The sequence below is a fragment of the Prosopis cineraria genome, unplaced genomic scaffold (genome assembly GCF_029017545.1).
Source record: "Prosopis cineraria cultivar Desert tree isolate PC_DT_omini unplaced genomic scaffold, ASM2901754v1 PC11, whole genome shotgun sequence".
In the NCBI taxonomy this organism is placed as follows: domain Eukaryota; kingdom Viridiplantae; phylum Streptophyta; class Magnoliopsida; order Fabales; family Fabaceae; genus Prosopis; species Prosopis cineraria.
The window spans coordinates 26,230,599-26,245,914 of NW_026555342.1; the positions used below are offsets into that span (position 1 = coordinate 26,230,599).

At 30.6% G+C, this 15,316-nt stretch overlaps 1 protein-coding gene across 2 annotated transcripts; it reads left to right on the forward strand.

The window, feature by feature from the left end:
- The first annotated feature begins 1,034 nt into the window (after positions 1–1,034).
- LOC129285107 (G-type lectin S-receptor-like serine/threonine-protein kinase At1g11330) lies at positions 1,035–4,618 on the forward strand. Of its 2 annotated transcripts, XM_054920664.1 has the most exons (7): positions 1,035–2,439; positions 2,523–2,672; positions 2,842–3,005; positions 3,112–3,322; positions 3,532–3,772; positions 3,869–4,019; positions 4,100–4,272. In XM_054920664.1, exons 1-7 carry the CDS (start codon positions 1,185–1,187, stop codon positions 4,136–4,138), a joined length of 2,211 nt encoding a protein of 736 aa, XP_054776639.1. In that variant the 5' UTR covers positions 1,035–1,184; the 3' UTR covers positions 4,139–4,272. The 2 variants fall into 2 exon arrangements, with proteins under 2 accessions (XP_054776639.1, XP_054776640.1); XM_054920665.1 differs by lacking the exons at positions 3,532–3,772; positions 3,869–4,019 and having other exon boundaries at positions 4,100–4,618.
- Positions 4,619–15,316: the final 10,698 nt, after the last annotated feature.

A 15,316-nucleotide genomic window follows, 5' to 3' on the forward strand; every position in this document is an offset into this window, starting at 1 on the left:
CTTTGTAAGGGATCATCTAGCGAATAAATGATAAATGCTTTTTGAAATATATATTTTTGATTATAAATAAAAATAAAAAAACATATGATAATTTCTCTTATGTTAAAAAATGGAGAGACATGGAGGGTAAAAAGAGAAAATTATGATAAACAATTAATGACATGACTTATATATAGGACAAAAAAATTTGTTCTCTCCCTAACTTATAAATAAGATCACAAAAATTATTCTCTCCCTACTTTATAAATAGGATTGGAGTAACTCATTTAGTGCATAATTTAATAGGAAAATTTCAATGAGGGACCCTTGACCCAATATAATGAAAAAGAGGACCCCTAAATTTATGAAATTTTACTGAAGGACCCATACGGAATTTTGTTTGAATTTATGATATAAATAACTTGTTTATTTCCATACCATATATTGTTTATTTACCTATAGAATATTATTCTTTTCCTTAATTCACTTGTTTATAGCCCTAGTCTCACTTGATTTCATTTCAAGTGTTAGTTTCATGATAAGATGACTTGTTTGTTCCCATACTATATATTGTTTATTTACTTATGAAATATTATTTATTTACCTACCTTACTTGTTTATGATCTTGAAATGAAATCAAGTGAATGTACAACTATAAACAAGTGAAGTAAGTAAATGAACAACATTTCGTAAGCAAATAAATAATATATAATATGGGAACAAATGAGTTGTTTATGTTATTCATTTAAATGAGTGCAATTTTATTATTTCCGTTATAAATTCAAATGAAAATCCATACAAGTACTTCAATGAAATTTTAAAAATTTAGAGGTCCTCTTTTTTATTATGTTTGGTCGAGGTCCTTCACTGAAATTTTCTCTGATTTGATTTAAAATACCAACGGAGGGAGTACTTTATGTAACTTCCGGTGAAATGGAACTTCACTACCCACTTTCTATGATTCCCCCATTATTGATATGCCCTCATGAGTGTTTTGGATGTATATATATTAAAGTCGGACCCCACTCCCACTGATCTCCCACTTTCGCAATCACTAGCGGGAACAGAGAGCGGAGAGAGAAATGGAAAGGCAGAGAGAAGATCAAAGAAGCATTACTCTGGTCTCTTGAGGCTATTAATTTGATCTGCGTCGCCGCAAGAACATCCAGATTTAATCCTAGAGGTGAGGGAATAAGTGGAAATCAATGTTAAGAATCATGTGTAAAGATATTGTACGTGCCTTGCTGATCATTTCTTGTTTCTGTTTATATTCCGGTTCTTCTATGGATTTTAATGACTCGTTTCAATTAATCAAAGATGCTGATACTGTAAGCTCAGGCACCTTCAAGCTTGGGTTCTTTAGCCCAGAAAATTCAACCAATCGCTATGTTGGAATTTGGTATCTAGATGAATCCACAGCCATATGGGTGGCTAACAGAAACAACCCTCTTAGAGATTCTTTTGGAATTTTCACAATTTCTGAGGATGGCAACCTTGTGGTGTTGAATGATCAAAATCTCACACTTTGGTCATCTAATGTGCCAAATATTCCTCCCAATTCATCAATGGCTCAACTTCTAGACACTGGGAACCTTGTTCTGAATGATAGCACCACAGGAAAAGCACTATGGGAGAGTTTTCAGCATCCTTCTGATTCATTTATTCCAAAAATGAAACTTGTTAGAAACCCAGGAACAGGCGAAAAACCAACGGTTCTTACATCTTGGAAATCCCCTTCTGATCCATCCACAGGTAGCTTCTCTGCTAGTCTTGAACGATTGGATGCTCCTGAAGTTGTAGTCTACAATGGATCTAAACCATATTGGCGTTCTGGTCCATGGAATGGCAGGGAATTTCTAGGAGTACCTTTTTCTTCAAATATTGATAGATTCAGTCTAAAAGCAAACAATGGTACATATTCTATCTCTTTTGATCTGGCAAACCCATCTTATTTTGGAGTCTTTAAGTTGAGTTCAACAGGAAAATGGGTTATAACGGGATGGAGCAACAAGATTGCAGTTGGAAGATGGAGGATTCAACACAACGAATGCGATGTGTATGGTCAATGTGGAGAATTTGGATACTGTAATCCTCAAAGCGCTCCAATTTGTAGCTGTTTAGATGGGTTTGAGCCCAAGAATGCAGATGAATGGAATAAGCAAAACTGGAAAAATGGTTGTATAAGAAAAGAACCATTGCAGTGCGACAAAAGGATAAAAAATGGAAGTGAAGATCGGTTCAATAAACTAGAGAAAGTGAAAACGCCAGATTTTGTACAGCGATTGCAGGTTCCTGATGAAGAAAATTGCAGAAAGCAATGTTTACAAAATTGCTCTTGTTTGGCATATGCCTATGATTTAGCCATAAGATGCATGTCTTGGAGTGGTAAATTAATTGATATTCGAACATTCGCTCCAGGAGGTTTTGATCTTTACATTCGTCCAGCAAATTCAGAACTCGGTATATTTTGTAATTCCTTCAGTTTATTTTTACTTTCTTGCTCATATCAATCCGATAAACTTGGTTCATTTATATTAATGCAGAAAAACCAGCAGAAAATGTTACAGATAAAATGGGAGATAAAAGAAGGAGCAACTGGAAGGTGATAGTGATTGCTATTTCTTTGATAATGGGAGCAACTATTTTGGCTGCATGTTCTTATTTTTTATGGAAAATCGTTGCCAGATTAAAAGGTACATGCGCTATATATTATGGCCACTTTAAATAGCGTTGCACTAAATAATAATATTAGTTTCTAAATATTCAAAGGGGTCCACAAATATGAAGGTAAAAAGAGGGGTCCACAAACAGTGATGAGTGTAGGTATAAATTCAGATTGACATATATTGTTGTTTGATACAGGCAAAACGAATCAAAATGGTCTGAGTGAAGGCATGATAGGAGACTCAAAACAAGAAAAACTAGAAGAGCTTCCATTGTTTGAATTTGAAAAGCTTGCAATTGCGACAAACAATTTTCACAATTCTAATAGGCTTGGTCAGGGAGGTTTTGGTCCTGTATACAAGGTAAAATTGAGTCAAATATATTCTTATATATATATATATATATATATTGTGTATGTATATGTATAATTAATTATAGATTCTTTAATTTTTATCCATTTTCTTCTAGGGAGAATTGCAAGATTCACAAGTTATAGCCGTTAAAAGACTTTCAAGAGGCTCTGGACAGGGCCTTGAAGAATTTATGAATGAAGTAAGGGTGATATCTAAGCTTCAGCATCGCAATCTTGTAAGACTTCTTGGTTGTTGTATCGAAGGAGATGAAAAGATGTTGGTCTATGAGTACATGCCAAACAAAAGTTTGGATGCAGTGCTTTTTGGTTAGTTCTTGTTAATGCCCATTTTCTCATCAGACTTGATCTTCACTTACATTGTTTTTAGATACAAAACTAACTATGATTTTGGCTTTGGTCACCTCATGAAGTTTTTTCCTTCTTTTTCACTTACATTGTTTTTAGATACACAACTGAATATGATTTTAGTTTTGGTCACCTCATGAAGTTTTTTTCTTTCTTTCTCTTGAAATTAGATTCAAGGAAAGTAGTATTCCTAGATTGGAGACAACGCTACAGCATAATTGAAGGAATTACTCGAGGATTACTTTATCTCCATAGAGATTCAAGATTAAAAATAATACATAGAGATCTAAAGGCAAGTAACATCTTACTAGATGAAGAGCTAAATCCAAAAATATCAGACTTTGGCTTGGCAAAGATTTTTAGAGGCAATGAGATTGATCAAGGCAACACTAGAAGGGTTGTTGGAACATAGTAAGTTTCACAATATCATATCTTCTATGATGATATTTTATTTCATTATTCAAGGATATAGTGAAATTAATAGGCAAATTGTTTTTGGAAATATAGCGGCTACATGTCTCCAGAATATGCAATAGAAGGATTATTTTCAGAGAAATTAGATGTCTTCAGTTTTGGAGTGGTGTTGTTAGACATTATTAGTGGGAAGAAAAACACCAGCTTCTATCATCACAAGATATGCTTAAGTCTATTGGGATTTGTAAGACTCATTCACATACTATTTTGATTTTCAAGATGTGGTGTACAAATTTAATGACTACACCTTGATTTGATATTTAGGCAGGAAAATATGGACTGAAGACAATATTAAATCTCTGATAGACCCAGAAATATATGATTCAAGCTTTCATATGGAGATCTTGAGATGCATACAAGTTGGACTTCTATGTGTACAAGAACTTGCAAAAGATAGACCAAGTATGGCCTTTGTATATTCAATGCTTAATAGTGAGATCGTGAATCTTCCTTCACCAACACAACCTGCTTTCACAAAGAGGCAATACACTATGAGTGAAGAATCTTCTCAACAAAAAGATCCTATTTACTCCAATAACACTCACGCTCACTGAAATTAAAGGAAGATGAACTTATGGCTACTTTCTCAAGGGCGATAAACTTATGGCTACTTTCTCAACAAAAATTGCTATGCATCCTATGACTTTTCAGTGGCTTGTGTTTGTTTTGACTATATATTATCAATTGGGTTTTGAAAATTTCACTTTAATATGCCAAAATATATTAAGATAACTTAAAGATCTGTGGATGCCAGTTCATTTTGATGACTCTTGGTTGGCTATAAATTATTTAGGAGAACCGAAGGACCTCTGGGTCTCTATTATAGATGTGTGAGACTTAATTTCTTAATTTTTAATTACAGCTGCATGGAGTTGTGGTATTGTTTAAAAAGCAATTAAAGACAAACAGGCATTGATAAAATGTTTTATTATCAATAAAAACGATTATGTCATCTATAATAACAATAGATAAATAGTTGGTAGATGGTGTGCAAATACAGCATCCGCATTATCACATCATTTTGTTTACCAATTGGTTATATGCATGGCAATAACAATAATCAATAAAAACTAGTCTCACCAAAAAATATTTTTAATAGCGACTTTTAATTATCAACTTTAAAGTGGTCTTTTGATGGTGATAATGTCCCAGATAAAATTATTTTTTTAAAAAATATAATTTATATAATTACTCTTTGTGGTGCCAAAATTGCCACTATGAACACCGTATTTTTTCCGCGCATTTTTTAAATTTAATAATAAATAATCAAAAAATATAAAAATAAAAAAAATGAAATTTAATCCCGTTTTAAGATTATATTTTTTTAAAAAAATAAAAATGATAATTTAACAAAATAAAAAAAAAGAAAGGTTAAATCTTGAAAAAGAAAATCTCTCCCAAATTATCCTAATCATTCAAGAATATTGGGAGCCTACTTTTGAGAGTTAACTTTTTTCTCATCAAATCTTATTTTCATTATATATATATATATGTATGTATCTATGTATTAATCAAAATTATTAATCAAAAAATAAAAAAAAGAGAAAAAAGCTGGACAAAACGTTGTTAAAGTCAGCGTTTCATCACAGCTTCAGTGGGCAGTTAGGCACACACAAGCAGAAACATGCACACACACGAGAGAGCAGAAGGAAAAAAGCACAGCACCAACACACACGAAACACACACAGAAAAAGCAGAGGCACGGACACGACAAAAGAAAAAAAAGTGAAGCAGAAACACAACACTCACACGTAAAGGAAAGAGAGTCAGATGCAGAGCAAAACGTGGAGAAAAACATAGAGGATCAGCTATCTTTTTAGCATTGATCAAGGAGAATAGAGCACACGAGGATCAGTGGCATAGAGATAAAGAAGAAGCAGAAATGCAGAGCAAAGAAAAGAAGAGCCATGCAGAAATGAAAACCAGAGCAGAGAGCTTTCGGTGCATGCAGAAAACACAGTAAAAGAGAAGGGAAAAGGAAGAAGCAGAGCAGGGGAGTAATCATTCAATCCTTCCATTCTCTATATAAGGCTGACTGGGACCGAACGAAAGGAGGGGGGAGTGACAGGGAAGAGCAGACCGAAGGGGAGAGTGTGTGTTTCCTAAAAAAGACTGAGGGAGGAGGAGTTGTTCTTGCTGGGGAGAGAACGCGAACAGAAGAAAAAAAATAGAGGCTGAGAGGAGGTGACGAAAAGACCGAAACTGAGGTGAGAAGGAGAGGACTCAAAAATGAACAGGAAAGCAGAGGCGAAGAAAGAAAAAATAGTGACAGAGAAGAGAGAGTTTGAGAAAGACAGTAACGGAGGCAAGAGAAGAGGTGAAGGAGATGAGTTTTTCTGTAAAACAGAGGGTGAAAAAAGAAGAAACAGAGACATCCGAGAGGAGAGGAGAAGGAGAAAACCAAGCTGCTATTCCCACCTAGTCAGAGATGCAGAACAAAGAGAAGAGGGTACTGATCCAAGACACAAAAAGAGAAACGGAGAGAAAGAGTAAACCGTGAAGAGACGGAGACGGAGTTCTTCTGATTCAAAAATGGTAAATGCTTTGTTGATTGATTATCTATACTGTTATAGAGATGAAAATCCTTTTCCCATGCTTTCCTGTCCGTCTGCCCATTTTCTTGTGTTATGAGTATGAAAGTTGTCTTGATTTTGATGATAGAACTATGCTTATTTGAACTTGATTATTCGCATATCTGGTTTAGCTTTATTAAAATTAATCATTTATTTAGCTTTTTCATATTCATAACATTTCTTTAAAGTAAGAAGGAGAGACTTCATATGGAAGTCGGACTTGCTGCCATGAACAAATTCTGGTATGAACTTTTAGTGTTTTTGACAAAAGTAATAAAACTAATAATAAATAAATAAATAAAGTGATTGTTGTTTGAAAAGAAAGTGTGAAAAAGAAGGATAAAGAGATTACAAATAAAAATTTTGCTTTCTATCATAACTAAGCTTAATACAATTTTAGGCATAATCTCATTTCAAATAAAGAAAGAGTTAGTGCAATTATTAGGCAGGGTCTTTAAATATGTGTTTAGCATGAAAGGGCATATTAATATGTGTGGGCATGTTTTTTTCATCTCTATTAGTCCTAAGGTCCTTTACTTGTCAATAATATTGTTACACTCATATCGTATGTCACTTTCTATGATGATCACATGTATGATTTCATTTATTGTGATAACCCTATTTTATAAAAAGCAGAGGGGAGAGAATTCAATTCTTATCCAATTGAAAGAAAAATGAATGAAATGAATAAGAGAAATTTATCTCTAATTATTTACTTGTCGTGTGAGATTTTAAGAATTTCCACAGACATTTAAAGCGATCTCATACTGTGTAAATCAATAAGATTTCACAGGTATAGAGATCCAATTTATATGTATAATCAATGGTTTCAATGACCAATCATTAAAACTAACTATCTTTTTATAATCTAAATAATCCATTTAAGTTCCATGTGAGATTTTAAGAATCTTCGTAGGGACTTAAATTAATCACATTATCGTGTGGGATAATAAGTCCACGCAGATACAGTGATTCTGAATTTTTATAATAAATAAATAATTTTTGTAAATAATCATATAATACAAGAAATTAATTAACCAAATTAATGCAATCATATTTACCAATTATATCTTGTGGTCATGTGAGATTTTTTAAATCTCCGTAGACTTTTAAGATAATTGTATTATCATGTGAGTCAATAAGACTTTGCAGATATGACGATTAAGTTTTTAAAATATATACATATAAATTATATATTAAATTAATTAAATTAAAATATGTATTTAAATTCAATTCCTTTATCATGTGAGATTTTAGAATCTCCGCAGATATTTAGGATAATCATATTACCGTATAAGTCAATAAGGCTTTACAGGTATGTTGATTAAAATTCTTCAAAACATGTATCTACATACTAAAAAATTATTATTAACACTTAAAAATGTATATAAGAATATAAATAAATTAAATTACCAAACTCTTTTATCGTGTAAGATTTCAGAATCTCCGCAGATATTTAGAATAATTGCATCATCGTATGAACCAATAAAGTTCTGCAAGTACTGCGATTAAAATTCTCAATCATAAAACATAAAGAAAAATTATTTTAAACCCTTTTATATCTTTATTCCAAAAATTCAAAATTGAGAAAATAGTTAAAATTAAATCACTTTTTGCAATTTAAAACACACATATCAAAATTTCAGAAATTGTTTTACTTGCAACATGGTGAATTATTTTTAATTAATTCCTCTTCAAAAAATTTTTCACCAACAAACTTTTAAGCCCGAACTACGTGGATTTTGATCCCCATCACAGGGTACGTAGGCCTCAGAGTCAGATTCTGAGTGAAGTCCGTCCTCCCTTGTAAATAAATAAACATTTCTCACCTAATTTCTATCATTTTTATATCAAACACATGAATATAAAAGGGATAATTAAAATAATTATAAAACTATATTAATAGAGCACAACAAACTTCAGGTAACCGTTCTAACGAACGAGTGTTGTGGGGTGCCTAATACCTTCCCCATGCTCAATACACTCCCGATCCTATTCTCTGATTTCGCAAACCACCCTTATCCTCCCATTAATCAGTTTTCCAAGATTTACCTCAAAATTTTGGTGGCAACTCCTCGTCCGATCTGGTTCCCGCCTCGAGGGTCGGGACCTCTGCTCGCATGCCGTTTGCGTCGCATTTTTTTCGGGTGCGACAGTTGGTGACTCCATTAGGGATCCGGTTCCCGCCGAGAAAGCCGGGACCTCCGCTCGTGTGCTGTCCGCGTCGTATTTTTCCGGGTGCTACAGCCACTAATAAAAAGGTGGCTTCTAAAATTACCATTTTACCCTTATTTTGTTATTGGATCAAGTTTCAATATTTTTTAACATATAAAATTATATATTAAGGCTAAGCATAATTTTTTTACTTCTTTCATATTCCAACTTCAAATTACATATTTGACTTTATTATTCATAAATAGAAATTAACATCATATTCAACATAAAAATATTCAAATTTCATCATTAATAATCACTACAATAAATGTATTTGCAATAATGAGTTAAATTTCATTATAAATTGTCTTGATGTCTATAATGAAAAGTAACTTGTTTTAAATAAAAAAAGAAAATTTCATATCTAAAATTATTTTAAAGATCATTCTTGAAGTAACACTAGTATATTTATTTGACTCTTTAATAACAAAATTGAGAAATGAATTGTTAGTAATTCTATTAAATTATTTTGGATTTGAGTTGAACTTTAAAGTAAACATTAACAGTATAATATTAATCATTAAAAAGTACAATTTAAAATATGAAAGTTATGGTTCAAGTTTGAAGTTTCAAAGGAAAAACAAAACAAAAACATAAACCAAACCACCTAGTTTTTAAATTTATAAAATCAGATAATGACATACTAACGATAAGTTTGATTTGATTTTTATTATATTGGTTTGATATGGTCGGTTTTGTTTGGTTTTGCTTACCATTATTAAATGGTAAGGAGAAAGCTTTGAAATCCCTATTTTTTTATACTTTGATAGGTGGTAAATAAATTTTAGCCCATCTCCCAACCATAAGATCAAGTTCATAAATGCAAGTTCAAACCATTAAGTTTGACATAAAATATTCTTAGATAAAGATAAATATACCTATTACAATCCAAAGGCTATCTTATAATCTTGATGCATGCAATGTTCCAAATCTTCTTCTAAAAAGCCCAGATTAATACCAAAACCCATCTAAGTTGCAATCCTGGCCCATGTAATTTAATAACACACACACACACACTCCCCCCCTCTTTCTCTCACTCTCATATTTGAAGGAATATGATAAATAAATAATAATCTATGAATGAAATCAAGTCAGAGTCTTACTAGACGTTTTAGAGTTTACCCAACTACTCATGTTAGATTGAATTACTAAAGTCTTTTTTAAATGTACAATAGATACATCGAAAAGAAAAAGAGAGGGAGAGAAAGAACAAATACTAATAAATATGTATTTTATTTGGTGTGAGTTTTTCATTCAGCCACCACTATTTATAACATGGGAGGCCACCACAAAAAGAGAAAATTCAATCTTGATAATTTATCTCATAATGATGGGAATTAATGAGATAGAATATTTCACAACAAATGCAAGAAGACTTACTAGTTTGGATTCAATCAGGAATCAATTAACCATTAATTCTTGATGTTGGTCAACCCATATTAAACCAAAATGTGTCAAATATCTCTCATTAATTTGACATCATTACCAGATTCCTATAAATGTATGAGTAATTTCTAACAGTATCTTATGATTAAAGTATACATTTAATTTTTTAACTTTATATAATATTTTATTTTAGTCCCTTAAATTGATAAAGTGTCTTTTTAATCCTTTAACCCTAACACTATTAGTTTTATTCTAATAAATTTTTACATTGTAATTCTCAATGTTATTAAAAAATAATTAAATATTGACATATTAAGTTTAATATTTTTCAAAATAACAATGATTAACATAAAAAATAATTATATGAAATTAATAATGTTAGAATTAAATAATTAAAAAGATATTTTATAAAATTAAAAATTAAATTAAAAATTTATATAAAATTAAAAAATTCAAAATATAGTTTAACCGTATCTTGTTGTCAAATTGAATGGCACTTTGATTTCGTATATCTGGAATCGCGTGAACAGGACCTCGAAGATTCGATACCAAAATCGTGTTGAGTTCACGTGGACATGAGAAAGCCAACATCATCCATGATCTAACACATGTCACAGGCTCATTAAAAGGTTGCAAATTATACCAATGAAATGTCACTTCTTTCTTGACTCATTTTGTTACCGGCTGTCACTATGAAAGTAAAATTGTAAAAGTAATGGCGGTAAGAGCGTTAATTATTAATTATTAATGTAACAATTTTTTTGTGTGGTCCAAGATACCCCATTAGCTAGGAGGATTCAAATCACGTGCGGCAGCTTTTTGTGCAGTGGTTGAAAAGTGAGTAATCATCACTCCGCATTTTATTTACTAAAAAGAGAGAGACGCAGGAAAAAGATTTTTCATTCACAAAACACACAATCATATTTTATATTTTTAATAAAGTTATTTATCTCACTAATATAAATAATTTATATTTAATTTATATTATTTAAATTTAATATTAAAAATTTTATAACTTTTAAATTTTTAAATTTTAATCTTTTAAAAAAAATTTAAAAAGTGCCAAGATATTATCTTTATTTTTTATATTGTATTTATCGACTAAAAATTATAAAAAATATTTAAAAAATTAATATTATATTTAAACTTGTAAGAATATATCTAGATAATTAATTTATTAAAATTTAAAAAATAATATTCAATTTGACTATTCAAATTAAACCTGTACTATTCATATTGGGGATTATATAAATTTTTATTTTAATAAATATAAAATAAAAATTTAAAATTTGATAAAATGATTGTATGCTTTGCAAATGAGAAGTTTTTTTATACATCTCTCTCTTCTCAATCATTGGATAAAATATATGATCATGATTACCCACTTTCAAATCACTATACAAAAAGCCATTGCACATGATCAGGATTTTTAGCCAGCAACTATGAAATTAATTTCTTAAAAAATTTATGCACCATCTAAAGGGTTATTCTTTCTCAAGTGATACATTTCCATATACACTTTTAGAAACCGGTACCATATATACCATACCTAGTTGGTAATATAACATCTTTCCTAATTATATATTGTTTTCATAAAATGATTTCATAATTTTATAAAATGATAGCTTACCTTAGTATTTTTATTTTTATATTAATTATTTAATATTTTATAGTTGGGAAAAAGCATATGGTCTCTAAAATTACACTCCAGCTTTATTGCTTGTCAAAATAAACTGTGATGATATTGCCAATTAAGGAATGAACAATACTAGCACGCACATGAAATTAATAATGCAGTGAAATTGAAGTGATGATATATCTAAATTTAATTAATTGATTTTTATTTACTATTTAAAAAAATATCATGATGACCTCAAAATCCAAATTAAGGTAATTAAGAAGACAACAAAATTATACATTCTTACAGTGGCACTTCTCTAATTATCTATGGCATTACCTGAGGTTATGGCATTACCTGAGGTTTCATAACCGCCAAGAGAATGGTCTTAGAAAATGTATACGTGGCACTTTATAAAAACGATTGTCAGGGGAGACATTTCAAAAGGGTGCTAGAAGAACATGACTTTAAAATGGTTAGGATTTGATATTTTATAAGATTAAATTTACTTTATTATTTTTAATTACAATCCTAAATATTTAATTATAGTTTAGATAATTAAATAAATTCTGATCATTCAAAAATTGATTTAACTGTTGAGATGGTAAGTGGAGGGGAAATGAAGAGAAAGTAAATAGAAAAGTCAAGTCAACTTTTTGTAGTGTCCCTTTCCATGTCCCATGCATATGAAGCCTTTAATTTGGATGATTTTTTTATATTTATTATTCATTTTTCCTGAAAGCATTATACACAAAAAATATATATCATTAAATTTTGATATGATTTTTTAAAAAAAAGATTACAGCACAGAGATGTAGATAAGTTGAAATTAGTTTGTGAATATGAAAAGGAAAAAAAACGTAATAACAATAAAGCAATGAAATCAAAATTGAAAGAGAGGAGCTGGCTTTTGCATAACTTAGGCAAGTAGTGACAGTTATAGTAATTGGTTATTATTGGGTTATGTAAAGAACATTAGTTACTGTCATGCTGTGGTAGCAGAATTATGGACTTGAGCAGTGTTGGAAAATGGGTTTTAGAAGCGTAGCCGTGTTCGCACTTGGCAATGGTGTGGTAGGGAATTGGAAGTTGCGAGTGAAGCATATAGATATGGGAATTTGGATCGGAATTTGAAAGGCCAAGACCTAATTAAAAGGGCTTGGCTAAAAAAGAATGAAAATGATTTAGGGCTCTTGTTTTTGAAGGTTGGCCCTGCGAGTCTTGATCCTAATATATTTTTTGTTTTTTCAATTTTAAAACCTTATAAACGTGTTTATAATTTTGAAAAAAAATCTATTACATATAACATTAAATCTAAAAAAATAAATTTAAATAAATTCACTATAAATATGTGAAATTTAAATATCCAAATTCAATATCATAGCCGTGACTACTAACTCATGACTTTGTTTCGTGAGTATCATCTGCTTGCTACTTAGAAAGGCTTAGCTAAGTTAGTTATAGGGTTTTTGATGTTTTTCTTTTAATTTTTCCCATAAAATTTAATAATAATAATAATAATAATAATAATAATAATAATAATAATAATATAATAATATAAATAATAATAATAATAATAATAATAATAATAATAATACTAGTAGTAGTAGGCCTAAAATGCTGCCCTTTATGGGCTGGCATTTTAAGCCTTAAGTTCAATTATACTTCTTAGATTATCACCTCGGATTTAAATAGACTCAAACCATTTTTCCAACTTTACTAAAAGGTATATGTAACACTGGCAAATTCAAAAATTTAAAAAAATGTGATAAATAATTTATTTATTTTTATTTTAGCATTAAAAGAAAGTTAGTGCAATTTTGGAAAAGAAAAAATTTAAAATAAAATAATCAATCATTTTGTTACTATTTGGCAATAATGTTATTGAAATTCAAAATGTGTATATATATAATATGTATGTATTGACCCTTGAATTAATTATAATATTGAAATTAATAATAACATATTTTTATGTTACAGGAATTTAGTTTTTCAGTTCGGATCCATTGAATTTAGGAGGGAGGAATTATTATATATATATATATATATATATTTTAAGAAAAATGAAATTTTCAAAATATCCCACTGGATATATATTACAATAAGACACTCTTCTCTCCATATTTCCTTTTCATCACCGTCAATAGCAGTTGTGTGGGAGAGATAAGTTCGAGAATCTTCACTGCTTTACTCTTGCCTGCCAGAATCTTCTTTCTTCAGTCAGTCTAGCGTCGGCAGCAATCTTCTTCTTCCTCCCTTAGTTCTGCGTTACTGTTGGCTTGGTGTGATTGAAGTTGCTTTGATTCTTCTTGCTTCTCGTTGCCATCCATTTGCCGTTACAGATTGCCTCTTAGCTCGCGATTTCTTTCTTCCCCTGTTGCACCGCCTCTGCCTTGTGTGGATATGAGAGCTTGCTTCTTCTTCTTCTTTTTCCTTTGGCGCAGTCTGGTGCGGGGGATATGCTCAAAACTCTAATCCTTACTTAATTCATACTCGTTAAGTTTGTGTGTGTGTGTGTGTAGCATTTTAGCCCATCATTTTAAGTCTGCTTGTTTGTGGTGTGTGAGGATTTAGATTCTTATATTATTGAATTTTAATTTAATTTTGGTAAAGAATGAATTTGAAAAACATAGTAAATTTAAACAATAATGATTGGAAAGTTGTTGGGAATGAAATTTAACAAATAAAATGATTGTTATAATATTTAAATTTTTAAATGCACATAATGTATTTGATGAAATGTTTGATAGAAGAATTTTAGTTGATGATTGCAAATGAATGGGATGATGCATTGTTTTGGCTAAATTATTATAGTGGGCAATTGTTCTTTATAATGGAAGGTTAAAATGAAGTGAGAACATTTTGAGAAAAAAAAAAGGGTATTAGTTAATAATTCTATGTCCAAGCTTGTGTGTTTCTTATACCAGTGTTTGGCTGCATAAAAATATAGTGTCCGATGAAATGTTTGAGAAATAAAATTATGGGAAGATGAAAAACAAGTAAAAAAAATATTTAGTATGCATGTTTAGAATTTAGATACAAGTCTTAGGTTCTGTCAAACCTTTTAAAAAGCATCATTTACTCACCAAACTTGTTATGATTCTTCATTGAAAATTTATTATAATTAGAACTAAATTTGTAATGCATTTAAAAATGCAGATTGTTGACTTGTTCTTTAGTTTAGCCAAGTGGGCTTAGTTATTTACAGGACAAAACATTAATAAGTGTATGCTGTGTCATAACCCAAAAAATTTAGGAAATTATTATTTATCATAAAATATTTTAAGAATACTTTTTAGGAAAATTTTGACTAGATATATCAAGAGAAATGGTGGTTAAGTGGAGTTTATGCTAACAATTCATTTATTAGGTGGCTGGGCTCTAATCTTTGCAGTGCAATAAGGAGTTCTATGTTATTTTTTAAGTTTCAGCCCTTATTAAATTATCATTCTGCCCTTAAAAAAAAAACAACACAACAGAGATAAAATCAGAAACTCAACAGGTCCGCACACTAGCTCTGTTTTCATTCCTCTCCTTCCTTATTCCTTATTCTTGCTTGTTCCAGAACCCCAAGCGAGAGCGAGAGGTCTTGCTTTTCATCATCGCCTCCTTCCTGCTTCCTTCGCTGTCCTGTTCGTCATCAGTGGGTGTGGGTCGAGATCTGCCGCTGCCGTAACGATTCCGTCGATG